At 33.2% G+C, this 18,964-nt stretch overlaps 2 protein-coding genes across 4 annotated transcripts in view; both read right to left on the bottom strand.

Annotated features, from left to right (window-relative positions):
- LOC148605292 (uncharacterized) overlaps nt 1-16,403 on the bottom strand; it is a 73,803-nt gene extending 57,400 nt beyond the window's left edge. Inside the window, exons 1-2 of the mRNA XM_088547572.1 lie at nt 16,348-16,403; nt 14,544-14,614 (exon numbers count right to left, since the gene is read on the bottom strand). Coding sequence (XP_088403698.1) covers nt 14,544-14,614; nt 16,348-16,403 — 127 coding nt within the window. The remainder of the gene's footprint in view (nt 1-14,543; nt 14,615-16,347) is intronic.
- LOC148605293 (uncharacterized) lies at nt 4,587-13,675 on the bottom strand. 3 transcript variants are annotated; one of them, XM_088547425.1, is made up of 7 exons: nt 13,557-13,675; nt 10,953-11,068; nt 9,899-10,091; nt 8,853-8,993; nt 8,468-8,611; nt 6,990-7,096; nt 4,587-5,125 (listed from the first exon to the last, which is right to left on the bottom strand). In XM_088547425.1, the coding sequence occupies exons 1-6, from the start codon at nt 13,585-13,587 to the stop codon at nt 6,993-6,995; spliced, it is 729 nt and encodes a 242-aa protein (XP_088403551.1). In that variant the 5' UTR covers nt 13,588-13,675; the 3' UTR covers nt 4,587-5,125; nt 6,990-6,992. The 3 variants fall into 3 exon arrangements, with proteins under 3 accessions (XP_088403551.1, XP_088403552.1, XP_088403553.1); XM_088547426.1 differs by having other exon boundaries at nt 4,587-5,047; XM_088547427.1 differs by lacking the exon at nt 4,587-5,125 and adding an exon at nt 5,132-6,554.
- Nucleotides 16,404-18,964: the final 2,561 nt, after the last annotated feature.

Raw genomic sequence — 18,964 nt, 5'->3', positions numbered from 1 at the left:
ACATATTTCACAAAGCAGAAATATCATGAAACCCAACTTAGAAGATTATGCTCAATCAAAATAACGGATTTATGAAACATTGAAAATTGTAGTCATTTAAAATGAATATGCTAGCATTCACCTACGTCATTCTTTGACTTTGAATGTACAAAGCAAAGACGTGAGCTGTAGATGCACATATATCATAAGACCTTAACTCATAATTTATGCAGCTTTGTATTTAGGACACATTCATGAAAATGAAAGCTACTCAAGATACAAAAGATGCAGTGATTGACTATTTGGTTTGAAAATCTTTGAACTATCATACCTAAGAGAGACACATACTAAAATATGAAAGCAGAAAACAAGATATGAAACACATTTATCCATTTCACTTTATCACTGTCTCGCATTTAATTGTAAGTGGAAACAATAAATGCAGAAGATTTTTTTCAGGTAAGTAATGTAATTTCCATTCAATCTTGTTCTGAAAATTTTACAGCGAATAATCGGAGACAGATCCATCCTTTTTTTAAAAAGTTTTATATACAATGCACGATTTTGATTATTCCAAAAACAACGAAAAATAGTAAATGTATATATTTTGACAAATCACACATCGTCTCACATATACAACAATGATCTTCATCAAAATGATTTACAAATGTTATGCTTTGTAAAATTCTTACTTTAAGTATTGTTTAGTATATTAGTCAATTAAAATATAAATAATTAAACAAGAGGCTCCCAGGAGCCTGAATTGCTCACCTGGTTACTTGTTTCCCCTTTAAGGGCAATATCTCTAACAAGGAGTTGTCAGACAATTTTGACTCCATTTGTCAAATGGCCACCCCACCCCCCACTCTATGCAGTATCAAAAGCATACTGAACCTAGACATATGCATTGTAAGTGCATTATTTGTGTGTATGATGATTAAAAGTTGTCAAAGTAAAGCTGAGAATGTGTACTTTAAAATCATGTATGTAATTAACTACAAAAATTTATGAATATTGTTTACATGTGTGAGTAATTTTCCTCCATGCTGTCAGTTTACAGAAAAGGGAAAAATGTGGATTTTCAATATCATTTATTACAGTAAAGTTTGCGAAGAATTTCTACAATTATCGTACCATTAGCATAATTTGGAAGCCTTATTTTCTAAACATCGCAACTCTATGCAACTAAGATGTCAATTTGTCCCGGGAATTCACAGTGAAACTTTGAAAATTACTTTTATAACATGAAAGTAATGGAAACGTTAGAAGTAGTTAGTGAGACCGCAACAAATTTTCACCAAATTTAACCACGAATAGATCTCTTCATGCTGAATAATTTTATGCTATGTCAGATTTGGTAAAACCTAACCGTTTTGGAGATATATGCAAAACTCTGCTGTATGACCCCAATGTTCATTTTTTTCTTGTAACAGCGGCCATTCTTTATAACAGATCAAAAAACCAAACGGTCATTTTGTTAAGGATGCCCTTTAAAACAAAAAATACCAACTATCATTGAATTCTGTAGAGAAGTTTCTGAGATTTTTTAAAACAACAACATTAAAAAAAGCAAAAAAAGAAAAAGTCCAAAAAGGGCAATAATTCCAACATGAGTCAACAGATTATCACCAAATTTTGACCACAGTTCTCATCATGCTGAACACTTTGACCCCATAACAGAATTCGGCTAAACCTAACAGTTTTGGAGATAAATGCGAAGAACTACTGTCTGACCCTTATTATATATTTTTTAGTAACGGCAGCATGTGTTTCAACGGATCAACAATGCTCAAATTAGCTCTATGCACAATACCCCAAGGAATATTCAACGTAAGTTTGGTTCCATTTGGTAAAGTGGTGTCAGAGGAGAAGAGTTTTGAAAAAAATAACATTAAAAATAGCAAAAAACGTTGAAAAAGGGCAATAGATTAAAATGAAAATATCACCGCAGATAAATCTCATCATGCTGAACACTTTTATCTCATGTCAGAATTCGGCTAACCTAACGGTTTTGGAGATATATGCGAAAAAAAAAACGTTCTATTTTTAATAACGGCGGTCATATTTTTTGACGGATCAAAAATCCCCATATCAATTCTGTACAGGATACCCCAGGAAACATTCATACCAGGGTTGGTTTAAAGTGGTGAAGTAGTTTCAGAGCAGAAGTGTTTTGAAAGAGTAATTAAGGCAACCAAGGTTATAGCGGTAATCAAAAGAATGTAATCCAGGGACAAAGACCAGACATGGCAAACAGACATACAAAACAAAGAACATAAAGTAACTAAAATCATACATACAAAGTAACAAAAGTAAATGAGCAACTCGGACTCCACTAAAAACTGGGAGCATTGACCAGGTGCACCGGTAGGGTAAGCCTCCTCTGCTTTTCTAGAAACACCCGCCCAGTTGCTCATAAAAAGTCAAGTCCGGGGTAGACAAACAAGGAAAAGAAAACTATGACCCGTTTAATACATCAGTGTTATGGTGCTGATGGATACACCATAACGATACACGAGTTCATGATGACGACCATAAAAGTTATGTAGTGATGACTTCAATCTTGTAGCAACATAACCCTGTTTCAGAAGCCTATTTGTTAGAGTTCTTGCGCGATACAAAAAGTCTGCGTAGTTTCGGCAAGCATCACGTGTGAATTGTGATATGAACACTCCATACGCAGGAGCCGAAGGGATGTTGCCACAGATGAAAGGAAAGTTGACAGTTCTGAATGAAAAGTCATCACGCTTGTCGTACAGATTGGTCAATAGTTTTCCTTTATCATCGATTTCTAAGAGTAGGTCAAGATATGAGGCTGACTTCACAGTGTCTGTAGTATCCTTTATCTCAAGTTCTTTTGGGTGGATGCGATGTATCAAATCCCCGAAATTAGGATTGTTTAAAGATAATATGTCATCTATATAGCGGAAACTGAGATTGAATGATCTAGCCAAACGATATTCTTTCTTTCTGATCAGATCAGCTATAAATTCAGCCTCATATGAGTGAAGGAATTGGCCAGCCAGTAAAGGAGCACAATATGTTCCCATTGGAATGCCGACCGTTTGTTGAAAAACACGTCCACCACACTGGACAAATATGTTGTCGATTAATCATTCCAGCATTTTGTAAACATCATCCTTTGTATATTTGGAAGATGATTTGGAATTATTTCTTACAAAGTATGAAGAATCTCTACCAAGAACTATATGTTTGTATCTAGGTGTACCATCTTTTTTGGAAAAACAACGATGTATAATGTTTTTTAGTCGGGATTTTAACTGAGTATGGGGAATAGGGGTATACAGTGTTGAAAAATCATAGGTTTTAATGATATTATATTCAGATAATAGTGTTGATCCACATTGAATTAATACCACTACGGGAGTAACAATTGTTGTGGTAGGACTGTAGACCCTCTTTGACAGTTATGAGTATAGAAGTTAAAAGTTTTGAAAGAGGTTTGGTGGTACATTTTGTAGATCCAGTTATGAAACGTTGTTTGTATGGATTCTTGTAAAGTTTAGGAATCCAGTACATAGACGGTAAATCAAAATCATCGTCCTTGGTAGAGAGACCAAAAGAGGATAGCACAGATTTATGGTTTTCTACAATCTCTTCTTTGGAGAGAGTGGTAGCAGTGTAGGTCCTATCACTGCCATTATTTTCTACGTCCACTTCTGATAATAAACATTGGATATAAAACGTTTTGCAGACAAAAACAATGTTGTTTTGGGCTTTGTCTGCTGGTACGACAACATATTTGTCATGTACAGTAGATTTGAAAAATTGTTAACGACGACGACGGACGACGATGGACGCCAAGTGATAGTAATAGCTTGAATTGTTTACAAATGCATAAAAACCAACTTAAACATTCAGGTGAACATTTCTCAAGGCAAGAAATTACCCAAATCAACCAGATGTACAAATGCATGGTTCACACAACGAAAGCCTCTTGTTTTCCCCTTTTGCAACCGCAACAGACAAGTACTCCTTAATTCTAGGAAGTAAATAAAATTTAGCATAGTTTTGCAATCGTTTGCTGTTACCAAAAAACATTATCTTTTCTAAAGAAATTGTGATTTTCCCGCTAAATGTAAAGATGTCTGTAATGTTTCAAGGGTTTTCAAGCGTACGACCGTATTTGCAGCATTAAAAGAAAAATTAAACAACCTATTTTGCTTAATGATCTAAAATAAAAGTATTGAACTGATTATGTATGGTATAAACTTCCTATTCATACCATATTTCATCTTATTCCTCATTGCCTTCATCCAAAGAGAACGATTTCAGTTCCTAAATAAATCTCCAATACGTTTTCTTTTTAATTAATAAAAATTGTTAAATGTTCAAGTCATTTCAAGAATTATAATTTCGCTTTCAATTTAATTGATATAGGTTTTAAAAACCTAAGTAAAATCCAAATTCATAATTATCATACTAAATACAAATTCCCTATTCCCAGTCCCCAAGACACCTTAAAATTGGAAAATTACCTAAACGAAAATACAATATCATATACATCAATTGCACACTTTGTACATGAGCAGACAAAAAATAATTATACTGAAAATAGTAAGCACCACAATTGAACTACAACACGGTAAAATAAATAAATCTTTTACTTATATCACCAGTGTTCCGATGGGAAAATACAATATTAATGTCAAACAATTCAACATTTTATCAATCCACTTTATGTATACCAGTACAGTCTGTCGGGGGCTCGCCCTTGTTATATACATTTTGATACTTGGGTTAATAGCACTGACATATGGGTGTTTACTTTTAGATGCATTGTAGGGAAAATAAACGCTTTGTTGTTTCTCACATTATCTATTCCCTTACCATTCAATTTAACACTTAACATCAAAATGGTACCAATCACAATCATTAAAATAAAAAAGGGGGCATCTAAGGCCCTCTTTGATACAACTAAAAATCAATGAGTATTGTACAGACAGAAGGATTTCAAAAAGTGTTTGGATCAAAAGGCCAACAAATAATTGCTTAAAAGTAAACAAAATTGAACAGTCTAAACATTTTAGTTTTTCCAATCATATTTCTGAAAGAAAAAAAATCATAAGTATCTGCCCATCCAAAGCAAAATCCTTGAATCTGTGCCGTTGTTCATTTCCATTGCCTGATAAAAACAAAAACAAAAGAATTTCAATTGAAAGCAAGCGTTTGTATGCTTTTTCATTTTTAGTTCTTGGTAGAGATTCCTCATACTTTGTGAGAAATAATTCCAAATCATCTTCCAAATATACAGAGGAAGATGCTGGAATTTTTAATCGACAACATATTTGTCCAGTGTGGTGGACGTGTTTTTCAACAAGCGGTCGGCATTCCAATGGGAACAAAACTTTCCTTTCATCTGTGCCAACATCCCCTCAGTACCTGCGTATAGAGCGTTCATATCACAACTCATGCGTTATGCCACAGCTTACGAAACTACGCAGACTTTTTGTATCGCGCTAGAACTCTAACAAATAGGCTTCTGGTACAGGGTTATGTCGCTACAAGATTGAAGTCATCACTACATAACTTTTATGGTCGTCATCATGAAATCGTGGATCCGTATGGTGTATCCATCTGCACCATGAAAACTGAATTATTCAACGGTTCATAGTTTTCCTTTCCTCGTTTGTCTACTCCGGACTTGACTTTTATAAGCAACTGGGCGGGTGTTTCTAGAAAAGCAGAGGACGCTTACCCTACCGGTGCACCTAGTCCATGCTCTCAGCTTTTAGTGGAGTACGAGTTTCTTATTTGCTTTTGTTACTTTGTATGTATGATTTTAGTTACTTAATGTTCTTTGTTGTGTATGTCTGTTTGCCAGGTCTGGTCTTTGTCCCTGGATTGCATTTTTTTGATTACCGCTATAACCTTGATTCCCTTGATTACTCATTAACATATGCACTATAACTGTATTTCCTTTTTGAATAATAAAACATTTAAGCAACCTCTATTGATAATTCTGAATTCTAGTAACTTGGCGGATAAAGTTTCTACCGCCGCATTTTAAGAAAACTTGGAAATACCTTATTTGCCTCCACAGCTATGCGCAGAAGCTTCATCACAGATTTTCGTTTGTATACAGGTAATCATAAGTAAGGAACTTTCCAAACAAAATATCCGTTTTGTTTTGCTTTTGTTCAATATCCCAATAAGAACAGAAGACGACTACTGCTTACAAGAGGTAGTATTGATCTGACCAGTACATATACTAATTTTTTTGATAATGTCTTCATTTTTATTAAAAAAAATCAAAACGGTTCTGATCTAATATTACGTGAAATAAGTGTCGCACAGGAACAGCGCATCCATCCGTCACCTTTATATTTCTCTTCATTTTTTCACGTATTTTTATGAAAATTTTTAAACTTTTCTGTTTCCATTGTACTGTTATTATTTTTTTATTATTTTCCTATTAAATCTAATTCAAAACTACTTTTGCTAATGTTTACAGCATTTTAATCCCCACCCTAAATGTTCTAATTTATGATTTGTATAATATTGCGTAGGGAGAATACTTCATAAGTTGGTTAATTTGTGTCCTATTCCTGAGACTAAACGAACGAAAGTAGTGTTGGTAACCGATAAGGGAGGATATGAAAAACATGTTGTACTGTTAATAATTTTATTTAAACAACAAAGAATATGATTCTACGACTATGAGGGTACCTATTAAAAGTTTAAAGAGATAGAACAGGCCATTTTCTAATATAAAAATTCTTTTAAAGTTTTTTTTTCATGTTATATCAGAGTTGTAGAACATTATAATCTATTAAATGAAATGAACATGAAATATTCCCAAAAACAACTTTTTAATATAACATACTTATTGCTTGTTAATGAGTAATATTATAACATCTGAAAAATAACGTTTGGTTAAACTAGAAATAAGTGGCAATTTAATAGTACTTTCATACCACCTATGTGATCAGCCCTTGATTTAATTACTCCAGTCTACCAAAAGATGCGATGCGATTTGAAATACTCACATATCAAGTCCTTTCAACTAATGGTAACGTTACGTTGTTTTCGCTTTTTAAAATGCTGTTTGTTTGGTTGTCCTTGTTTTCTTCACTGACCACTTTAGATTCTTTCCCTTTAAATAGTACATAACAGATTTGTGCATTGTAATGTGGAAATCTTCTTAAAAAATTACTATGCTGGTAACTTTAGTCCATGTCAATGTTTAACAGTGAACCAAAATCAAGTTGTAAGTTTTTGTTTTGTTTTGTTTTGTTTTGAGTTTTTGTTCTGTTTTGTTTTTGTGTTTTTTTTATCAGAAAACTGTATATTAAACAGTTTTCTTAAACGGTCAAGAAGCATGTTTCTAAAATATATATCGAACTTCTTATTTCTTGCATTTCTCTGTACCATTTTGGAGTTTATAGAAACATTTGACTTAATTTGAGATCATCCATCTATTTATTTAACAATTAGTTACACGCGTTGTTGTGCGAATTATACCCCTCATATACAGAAGTTTGATACCTGACAGCAACCAAAATCGCTTACAAATTATGTCCCATCTACTATATAAAGCCATGCATTAGTAAAATGCTTCACGGATCGCAGTGGTCGAACCCATAACAGTTGGGACAAATATGGACAAAGCGTTCCAGCTATAGAATAGAATTTGGATTGTGATAAATAGACATATAATAAGAATTTGACAGAGAATGAAACTTTAAAAAAACTTAAAAACTTCAATTGAAACTTTCCTTACTTTGACCCCATATTAATAACTTAAAAATTATACGTCAAAGTATACAATAGTTTCATTTATGTATCTATGATCACATGAAACACGTCATTGCTATTATGATCATACATATCTGTGAACACCTAAAAGTGTTAACTAGAAATACTGTGACCAGGTTCACCAAGAAATTTCTCCCTTAAAATGGTGGAATTAGCATTTACGCGCAATTATCTCCCTTTGGAATCTCTCGACAGTAACACAATTCCTTCATTGACATCTACATATGATGCCCTGCCTGTATAATTTCATGACAATCCATTTTAGCAATTCAGGAGGAGTTGCACTGACAACAAATATAGACAAATTGACTGACCAAGATTCTAGCGGAATTCGAAACAATGTCATCCAGGGACAAAGACCGGACGTGGAAACAGACATTTACAACATCCTTAATCTCCTATCAACAAGAGGGTCATAATATATAATTATTCATTTTCGTAGGGGTGAAAGAAACAAACTTTGTTCCTGACAAGTTTGGAAATAAGTGTATCGAGATATCCCTTTCCCGAAATTTCAAAATATCCTTATCAAAAGTTGTCATTTTTGTTTATCATCAATGGTTTCTACATGTATCTGCTCAGCTGTTTTGTCCGGATATTGTCACTTTATTCGTCGGGCTTTTTTTGTTGTTTAATCTCATTGCTTAAAGATCGACTGCTCAAGTTAAATATGAAACTGCAATAGTTTGTTTTGGCATTGTAAACTGACCGTTTAAACATTTGGTTGGTAATATTTTCTTTCTGTTTAAACACAGTGCTGCAACGAGAGCCACTACACATAGGCTGACTATGATAGTAACAACTACAATACCGGTTGTACTAGAGGCACCAGAGTTAGCTTCATTGCTTGCTTCTGAAATATAATAGATAACACACGCATAAAAATATTTCGACATCATGAAAATATATTCATAGTGAAATTTTGTTGAAGTGAAATTTCTATTTTCGAAAATCATAAACGAAGCACCGAGAATACATTATTTTTGTCACGATAATGAATGATCGTATGCAATTGCCACACTATCAAAGTTCACTTATATCAAAGGTATTTAAGATCAGTGTGAGAGTTCAAAATGCAAAAAATTATAGCTTACCAGTAGTCGTGAAATCTAAGTTAAGTGTTTCACATTTATCATCCTGGAAACCTTTGCAACAGGAACATAGAATTTTATTGGTATTCGGTATAGGGACACAGGTACCGTTGTTAAAACACGGAGCGTATTGATCGCATACATCTATAGAAATAAATATAATTAGCCGTCGTTGTTAAATGTAAATTTCGGGTGTAAGATGTACGCATAAAAGTGGAACAAGTTAAATCTTATTCAATTGTATTGAGGCTTGGACATAAGAAATGGAATATCCCCACTAAACCTTTCGATTAAGCCGAAAAACAAATGAAACCGTGGTTACCTTAACAATTAGACTTTGTTCTGTTCTCGTGATCAAGACATAATCCGCTGTCAAAATTTTCTACGTGACAGAACGCGTTATGAATCTTGACTGCTAAATACAATTTATAATTATTTATGTCAATGTGTGTACAAAGCGAATGTTTCTAATGATTTACTTCTGCAATGCGTGGGCTATCATCAAAATACCCAAAGCAACAAATTGAAGGGCGTAGTGAGATCATAAAAAAATCATCATCATATGAATAACAATGCTTTATCAAATGTTACCAGTGTAATAAATTTCGATAATTTACAAAGTGATATAAATTCGATACAAAACGTCACAACACGAATATCAATACGCCGTTCACAAATTTAAATTTCATTTTGAAAAAAAAGCAATGACAGAAATCTATAGAATAAATAGGATAATTAATAATATCGTGAATAATCAAAATATGATCACTCATGCCAAGAATCCATAAAGATTATACTCGTCCGTAGGAAAAGTACCGCATAATCTTTAAATCTAGGCGTTCTTCAGCACTTGTTAAAGTTATTCATTATCTCCAATTATTTTTCCTATTGTTAACTAACAACATGTAGCAAGCTTTATCAGTTTTGTACTACATTTAAAACTGCACAAAGTTAAATAGTTCATGGATGTGAAATTTGAATTCTGGCGAATAACTGGCGAATGCTGCACGAAATGCATTTTCTAAATATTGGAAATGCCATTCACTAACCTGAACAATTTCTAGATATCATGAAGGTCTGTAATGTTTCTAAGTTGTTTCCCAAGTCACAAACGATAGACACATTAAATTCTCCACACTCATTCCAGCTATATTGGTACTTCAATTTCATTGTTAAGGTGAAGAAATACTTATCTACCACACTTTTCGTTGTTAAAGAAATTGTAGTGTTTTTCTTGTTGCCCTTTAAAATAGTTACAAAAGTACCTTTACATGAAGTTGCACGTGTAATCGTTCTAGGCATACCCCTTCTCGTTCAGGAATAAGATTTCACAAAGTTCCAAAAATCATTTAAACCGTAAGTTCCATCCAAATAAAGAAACATACCAAAGCTGAAATGTTTATGACGAAAATTTTCTTTATAATTCCATTTAGAGAAAAAATGGCTAATCCAAAGAAACAGGAAATAGATATCGGACAGAAACCAAAATAGATTATAATGTGTGCCTCATCTATATAAAGCGACACACTAATTTTGAAATCAATCATTCCATTTGAAACCGAGATAATTGCGACGAAAGGTGATTCCAATACACCATCCCCTCGTTGATTGGGTGTATAATACACCGATATTTCATATACAAAAGATAAGAATACAGAGGGAGTCATGCAAAATAAAACACAGCAAAGTGTGTTTTATTTCGTATCCAATGCTTGATATGGTCGTGTCACAATCAACATATAGTTCACATGTTTTGAATTACTTTAGAAGTTTTGGAATTTTCTTACTTAATTGCAACTTATAAAGTCATCACATAATAAAATGCTTCGCATGGATTAACTTGATACGACTACAATGGTCGAACGATAAACATGATTATCAAGTTCATTCTTTTTTATGAATACTAAGTTATCGTCAATGCATGCATTGCCTTCTGACAATCGCATCTGACGACAGCAGCATGATTCTAGTAAACGACCGCAATTTTGGCAGTCATAAAAACACATAAAAACCAAAAAGTCTATGGACAAGGACCACATGAATAGCGATTAAAGTAGCAATTCATTAAAGGACCACACAATAAACACTAAATGTAATACATACCCCAAATAAAACTGCACATTTAGGTTCAGGATATATCTTTTGAAATATAATGTGAGCTTCAAGTTCCGATAAAGAAGTGTTACAGTAAACTTCGTATGTGTCCGGTACAGGGTTCCCTGATATCGAATATTGATTGAAATTTATTCTGAAGATTTTAACATGATAATAATTTGGCACTTGGTATATTATAAACAACGCATAGCATTAATTATTTAACTCGTTATTTCAGAGGTTCAACTATCTGTTTGTACTGTGAAAAACCTGTCTAAACCGAACCTTTAAACTAGTTATCAGTTTAAAATACATTTTAATATATTCTCAACCGGGATAAACCGAAAACTAACCTTTAATGGACAATTCCTTAGTCTCAAATAGTTTGGGTTCTGACAGGTTCCACTGTATTTGGAGTAGAGGTTAAGTGATAGATCAGTTTTTAAACACGTTTATTGACCATACAGGGTATGAAACACTCGTTCAAATGGTAACTTTCGAAATTACAATACTTTATGTAAATTGCTGCATTCGTATTGGTGAAATACCAGGGTAGTATTCTGCTATTATACATGAAGAAACATAAATTATATGAGCGCCATCCATTTATAATAAATGACTTGAATAACAGGGATGAAAACAAGAGATGTACAATTCACAAAATAATTGCCAAAAGATATCAAATTTAAAAACAACAATATTAATGTAATAAAAAAAAACAAATATGTCTTATATACATGTACATACAAATCTTAGTATCAGGATTTAGTGTAAAAAAAACTAAACATTGCATCTGAAAGGATTTATAATCCCCGCAGCCTGTTGAAACCTTTGCTTTGTTAAAGCATTTCTTTGAGGAATATTGTGGAAACACTTCATATTGGACACAATTTTTATTGGGGTAAACTAAGAATCAATGACACACAATTGTGCTGCCATTTCAATTCAAAACCGCATTCAGGAGGTTTTTGTTTTAAAACACAATGAAAAAATATGACAGCAAAGTTAATTTAAATATAAATTCCTGACCATATGTTCATCCTAATATGGTGATTTAACACCCCATTTGGTTTTATGGCAATCCTGCAAGTTAATTGTTACGAAGGAGTTGTGGACATCACATGATATTAAACTTTGCTGAAAAACGCAAAAGTCCAACAGCCGTCATTTCTTCAATTTTTCACAAACACACATTCCAATATGGTATTTAAACACCTCATAAAGTTTCATATCAATCCTACACGTTGTTGAGGAGGAGTTGTGGACAACGCATTCGTGCGATAAAATTTTGCTGAAAAATACCTCAGTTCAACAGCTGACACTTCTATAATTTTGTCCAAGCATAAATTCCTGACAGTATGTACATTTTTGTACATCATCGTGTGGTTACATTTATATTATATCACACAAAATTTCAAAACAATACTGCAAGCTGCTATGAAAATTCGGACAAGCAGACGGACACACAGACGGTCGAACAGTGTGAAACCTATATACCACCCCCCCTACACACACAAACTTCGTAGCAGAAAGGGCTTTAAAAAAGGACATTCAGTATAATAAAGTGTGTTGCTATAGATGTCACAGCGGTACAAGTTCGAGGCCCGCGGAGGGAACGACCAAAGATTTGCATCGCGTTTTTCGAATTTTTCAGAATTTTGTGTATATATATATATATAATTTATATATTAACTACATGTACTAGATTTAATATGGTACATCCTTAATAAACTACACAAACCCTTTGAATATCAATATATTTTGTACCGATTTGTGATCAATTATACTGTTGACCGTTGCGTTTTAGTTAATGAGGCTCAAACAGAGATCAAACCCTAAATAGACTGCTATTAGACATTTCACTATGTAACATGGATGGAAATTTGTCTTTTTGTTTTTGTTCTTTTTCCCAAATAAATATAAAAGGATGATCAAATGTGATCCAGCTAGGAATATTGTATGATATTGCATGAAAAGTCACGAGTTCCCATAGAACTTAATTGGAAACAGTCATATAATATCAATCCTCATTAGCACAAATATTACACATGGACAACTCCGCCTCTGAAGAAAATGACTGCGCGGAACGAAAACATGATAAACCCGTGCCTGTATATCTCTCATTGGCCAATAATCGAATAGTGGGGTGGTCACTATCGCTTTCCAAATAGACTTCTTACGCTGTCGACTCAAAGTCTATTTGAATAATACGTAAGACCGTACTATAAATATAACAAGGAAAGAATCTGCCCAAAATTGAATTACTTTTCTTTCGGCCCTATCGAAACATCTACTCAGGTCTTCCCTAAGGGTATGATACCTTAATTGTGATAGAATATCACTAATCATTCAAGCTACAACTCAAAGATAAAAAGTCAATCCAAAACATTACATTGTGGTTTGGCACTATGTGATAGAATCCACATAGATCTATACCCTTCAGCTCAAGTTTTGCCAGGACACCAAAGCACGTGCGACGACGACGACGACGACGATGAAACATGATAAAAGTACTATTATACCATAGCAATTACTGTGTGGTAAAAAAATTCCTTATGCTTTTAGCCTAGAATATCAAGGTACACGTACAACTAATGACATTGGGGATCTTACATTGATAATTTGGTGTAGTGAGATTCGCCATATACTGGTCAAAACCATACACACATGTGTAGTTCTTATTGAAATCACTCTCCTGAAATGTTATGATAATCAGTGTAAAGCCCTTCTCCACCCGCTTTCCTCCATATTTGTTTCTTTCTAATGCACGTTCGTTAAATGTGAGTAATTCGTTTCCTAATTTAAATTTTCTTTGTGGCGTCAATGAAAAGTTGGTACCAGGATCACAATACAATATGACATCTTCGCCAAATATTACAGGTTCTGTTCTTAAAGTCCACCTAACGTTTGCTTAAAAGAAAACCAAACAATTATATTATTATTATAATCAGATATGTTTACACATGTACAAGTATAACGTTGAATTCAACTATTAGTTTCAATACTAAGAATGAGCTTGGTTTCGTTCGTAATATTCGAATGAGTGGGAATGGTAACAGAAAATTCTTGGAGGCACAATGAACACGAATGTATACATGTAGCATCAGTACAGTAAGTGTGTTTACTGTCAGTGGTAATATTTCCAAGAGGAAAAATTTTTAATTGCACTGCAACAGGAAAAGGCGAGATAGTAATAACCAGTGAAAACGCAAGTCCTTTAACTCTAGAGATGCATTTTAACTTCTTTTTTATTAGTTCTAGAAAATTGCACACCGTTCTCGAATAAAAAGCGATGTAGAATTACCCACTTTAAATTTCTAATTGCACACTAGAAATATATTAATGCAGATATCTGTTTTTTTAATTCCGCGCTAAGATTTGAAACACCTACGTGAATTTAAAAAAAAATTGCGAAAAATTGCAAAATTGCACAAAGATTTGAAACACCCACGATAATTTACAAAATTGCGAAATTCAACAGTTTGTGTTCATTATAGAAATTTTTAGTGTGGAATAACATTTCGGGTCTGTAATTTCACATTGCATTTTGTTCCCATACCAAAAGTGCTTTTTTATATATTTATTTTAATACAGACTTACATGATTCTATCTGTGGTGAAAGACAGGTGTACAATATGAAGAGAAAAACTTTCTGGTAGATTCTACATAAACTGCAATTATATATAAAAATACTTATGTGAACATTGCGCAGAGAAATGAGTCATAGGTATACTTCATTATACATGTACATACATAGTATCACTTTGCTGAGAAACAATTCATTGACTTATGAAATGAAATGAAAAATTAGTTTTTACATGTACGTTTATGTTAGATTCTATATCTGTCATCCTGTCCCGGATACAGGCACATTTTGTAAACATGTTGTTATAGAAAAAAACACAGACGATAAAGAAAAAACTTTGTACTATCCGTTGTGGCTAGGGAGAGACTTATTTATCTTCTATGAGAGAAATTTAGATTAAAATAAATCAAGACGGCAATACCAACCCACAAGGAAGCAAGCCGTCAATAATATTTATGAGCGATGCGAAGTACATATTACTTTTGTTTTTGTCCTCAATACTGCTTCCAAGGGTGGCATCAGGTCCACAAATCTTAGAAAGGTGATCCTGGCTGCATGGGTTCTCGAAAAAGCTAGGGGTTCCAGGTTACATGCTCATTTTTTACCAAATTTTTCACGATATTAACAGAGTATATCAACAAAAAGTGGGGTCCGACCCCGTCCCTTGGATCCACCATTGTTAATTAGATTTGATTTCCTGTGTTTTGATAGGTTACCGTAATATAATTTCGGTAGTACAATACAGTTATTTCTGAATATTTGGTCTTATTTTGTTGAAATAAAGCTGTTTTGAGGCAGAGAAATTTCAGGTGTTTTGTCATTAAAAAATGCATATTTTTTTAAATCCTTGGAATGTGGAGGTTCACGTCATTTATAAGTAATTTAGTGATTATTCTTATAAAATCCAGTAGCCATGGTAACATACTAAAAAATATTACTGAGTTTTAGGACAAATCAGGGGTGCATTTCCAAAACTAATGGCGAAATACTATGTTTTTTAAAATATCAGGCACTCATAGACATTAACACAGGATGAAAGTATGCTTCGAGTAGGTGGAAATAAAGGTAAAAATAATAAAACCTTTTTGACTCATTCTCTCACAATTTTAGTCCCAAAATAAGGTATTTTTAAAATCAGCCATCTGATGCTGAGGAGAGAACTTAATACGGCAGGGGACTGGAACGTTCCGGATACCATTCTTCATTTAAACTACATCTGTTTACCGTAACATATATTACATGTCTATGTATAAATACTTATCTACATTTAAACAATATATCCACCACATTTCGACATTTCATTTTAAGTTTTACAAAATTTGACGGGGGTAACTTGGTGTGCCTAACAGTGCACCTTAATGGTACAGTAACTGTATAGTGCACCTTTAGTGTATAAAGTTCTGTTTAGAATTAAATATTCATGACCGCTTGTTAAGAATTTTTTCCCTAGATAGTGCACATGGGTATGGAGATTTTATATCGAAACATCATGCCAGAGCTTGTCGTAACTACGCAGACTTTTTGTATCGCGCGAAACTCTTTAAAATTAAGCTTTTGGAACAGAGTTGTATTGCTACAAAATCAAAGCCATCACTACAGGAGATTTACGGTTATCATCATGAAGTCGTGGATCGTTACGGTAAATCTGATTTATTCAACATGTCTTAGTGTTCATTTCCTCTTTCGTCTACACCGGACGATCTTGTTTCCCTTGATAATATTTTACCGTGAGTAAATGTATGTAGGATTGTATTATACAAAGGAAATGAAAAATGCTACATATATTTTAATTCGTCATGCTGAAGATGTCAACTGTACACTAAATGGAGTTGTTTTGGTATCATATTGGTATCTTTTGTCAAAATCTCGTCCATGCTATCAATACAACAAAAATAAATTACTTGAAATGCCCTATTTGAAATGTCTTAAGTGCCGAGTTTGCAAAGCAAATATCGTTTGTATTTTTTCAGACCCTTCTATGCTTGAATTGATCCGATGAAGTAGTGTAGCAATTAGAGTCGTCCCAATCTGAGACGTTTGTATAATATTGATTTGTGTGACATTTGTCGCTAATTTGATCTTCTACCCTACATAACAACACCTAAATGAGCTGTCCCGTACTAGTCTATCATACATTGTGTACTAAGTTAAAGACCTAGATTAATCTTTTGAGGAGGAAAGACCTGGTCGGCGAAAGAAATATTTTTATATAACCTAGCTGGGCAAGTGGTGTAGGAAGTGTTGCCATACATGTAGATATCACAAGGGTGCTGGTTGACAGTTTCACATTTGTAAAATTAAGGTTAAGTCTTATCTTCGGGTGTCTTGAGATTTCCCTATCTTACACTCGTACAGGTCCTTTATAGAGAGTATGTAGAAAAAGTACATTTGTAATAAACAAACACAGACGGACAGACTTATATATACATCTACCTGTATACCCTAAACTGTACCCATCTGTAAGTTACCTTGTTTGTTTATGACTTTAGACCCTTACTTGACACACAACTAAAATAAGAATTTTTTACCCTTCAAATGAGAATTAAGTTAGATTTGAAAGGTCTAGCAGATGAATACATAATACATTGTACCTAAAAAGTGCAGCAATTAATAATCAAAATATATTTATCTATCACCAGTGAAAAGAAGACTTAAGATTTAAAGATAAATTTAAATGTTACCATATACAAAGAATGACAGCCCTTTAACCCTTGATTTACGATTGATCAAAAGTAATTTGAATTTCTTCTTTGTCCTGGAAGGTATGTCTATAGATAAAATAAAGAACAAGTGCCAAAAAGGGTACACGTCCTTGTAATAATCAGGTTCTTAATAACATAAACCTATTATTTACAACATATACATGTATATTAATGATGTTTATTCCTTATGAAACTTTATGGAACTACAAGCAATCACAGGGACAAGCCATGCACACACACCCTGGTTCCCCTTGTACATGAAGTATTGAAATAAATAAATAAATAAATAATTTTAAAATAGAAAAAAAAAGGTATTATCTCATCTGTTTACACCCCTAACCTAAAATCATGGATACATGCCTATACAAGTACTAGCTTAGAATAAAAATTATGGCAAATTGAACTTTTTATGCAAAGACCCACTAGACACCATGGTAATAAGACATACATTGTGTAAACATGAAAATGAGGTCAAGTTTAGTCAGATTTATATGTTTAATAGACATTGCAAATAGTCATTGTATTTTCCAGTGATTTTAATACTGCACCATTATAACCGTGACCAATACCATTTTGTTACATTCAATATCGCCAATTATACTGAATATCAAAATTCTGCTGAAAAAATATAAATACTTCACCAGTGTTAGATCATATATACTTTGATACATGATATTTCATTGGTTTGACATTCAAAGAACTTTTTTTTTTCTGTGTAGATACATGTAATATACTAGTATTATGTATGTTTGGGTATTTAGTAATTTATACTTTACTTAATAAATGCACTGGACAATTATATATAGGTATAAATTTTCTAAACTGACTGCCCAAGGAATACAAAGATTATACATGTAAGAATTTATTGACATAATTATTGTATTGAAATTGACACTCATTACAATTAGCAATTTTAGTTTCCCTCAAATGAAATTGTGTATAATGTCTTTTGACACAATAACTTTATTAGGATTGAGACAAAAGTTAGATATTTTAATTATAGTTATTGACCAAGATAAACACGACCATGGACACCATTGAAAAGATATCACTGTTTAAATACCGTATAGCGGGTAATTTTCGCGGTGCGACGGAAATCGCGAAAATAAATCCCGCGAAAATATCCATCTATCGGAATACATATTTTCAACTAAATAGCAAGGGGACTTTCCATATTTCCTAACGGTAGACGGATCAATATGTATTTAAATTGTGAATACTTTTTAAGATCGAATAAAACCGCTTTCCGCAAAATGGCTGGTTAAGATGTTTCAACATATCAAAAACAATCCGGAGATTGTTCGAAGTGGATTCCGAGAAACCGGAATTAGTGTTGTCTTGGGTGACCTTCTCGAGGACGAATTCGAGGACGAACTACCACTTGCTACGATGTCACTCTCAAAATGATTTGATTTTATTTTAATACCGTATTATCTGTATATGTTTTATTCTGACTTTGTCTTTCTTGTCATTCAATAAAATATTTTATCTTTTAGTGTTTCGTACTTAAAACAATTTCCTTTTAGTTCTGAACATTTCCGTTTTTGCAATGATGCATCTTTTTTTTATTTCCTACAAAAATGCAACAAAAAATATATGTACACAACACACTTACCGCGAAAATATTTTGTTGCAAATTCACGAACCGCGAAAATAAAACCCGCAAAAATTTTTTACACACTTTTTGATACAGAAACCGCGAAAATTTACCCCCGCGAAAATAACCCGCTATA

This window comes from Perna viridis, chromosome 10 (assembly GCF_037379345.1).
Source record: "Perna viridis isolate PV_CMFRI_1.1 ecotype Kerala chromosome 10, ASM3737934v1, whole genome shotgun sequence".
NCBI classification, from domain to species: Eukaryota; Metazoa; Mollusca; class Bivalvia; order Mytilida; family Mytilidae; genus Perna; species Perna viridis.
Note: the sequence above shows the minus strand (reverse complement) of the source record. Positions and strands in the feature narration are given on the sequence as shown.

Coding starts and splice junctions, on each gene's coding strand:
- LOC148605293 (XM_088547425.1), bottom strand. CDS start 13,587: ATGGCGAATCTCACTACACCAAATTATCAAT. Junction 11,069..13,556: donor CACTACACCAAATTATCAAT/GTAAGATCCCCA, acceptor ATTCGATATCAG/GGAACCCTGTACCGGACACA. Junction 8,612..8,852: donor CTTAGATTTCACGACTACTG/GTAAGCTATAAT, acceptor ATTATATTTCAG/AAGCAAGCAATGAAGCTAAC.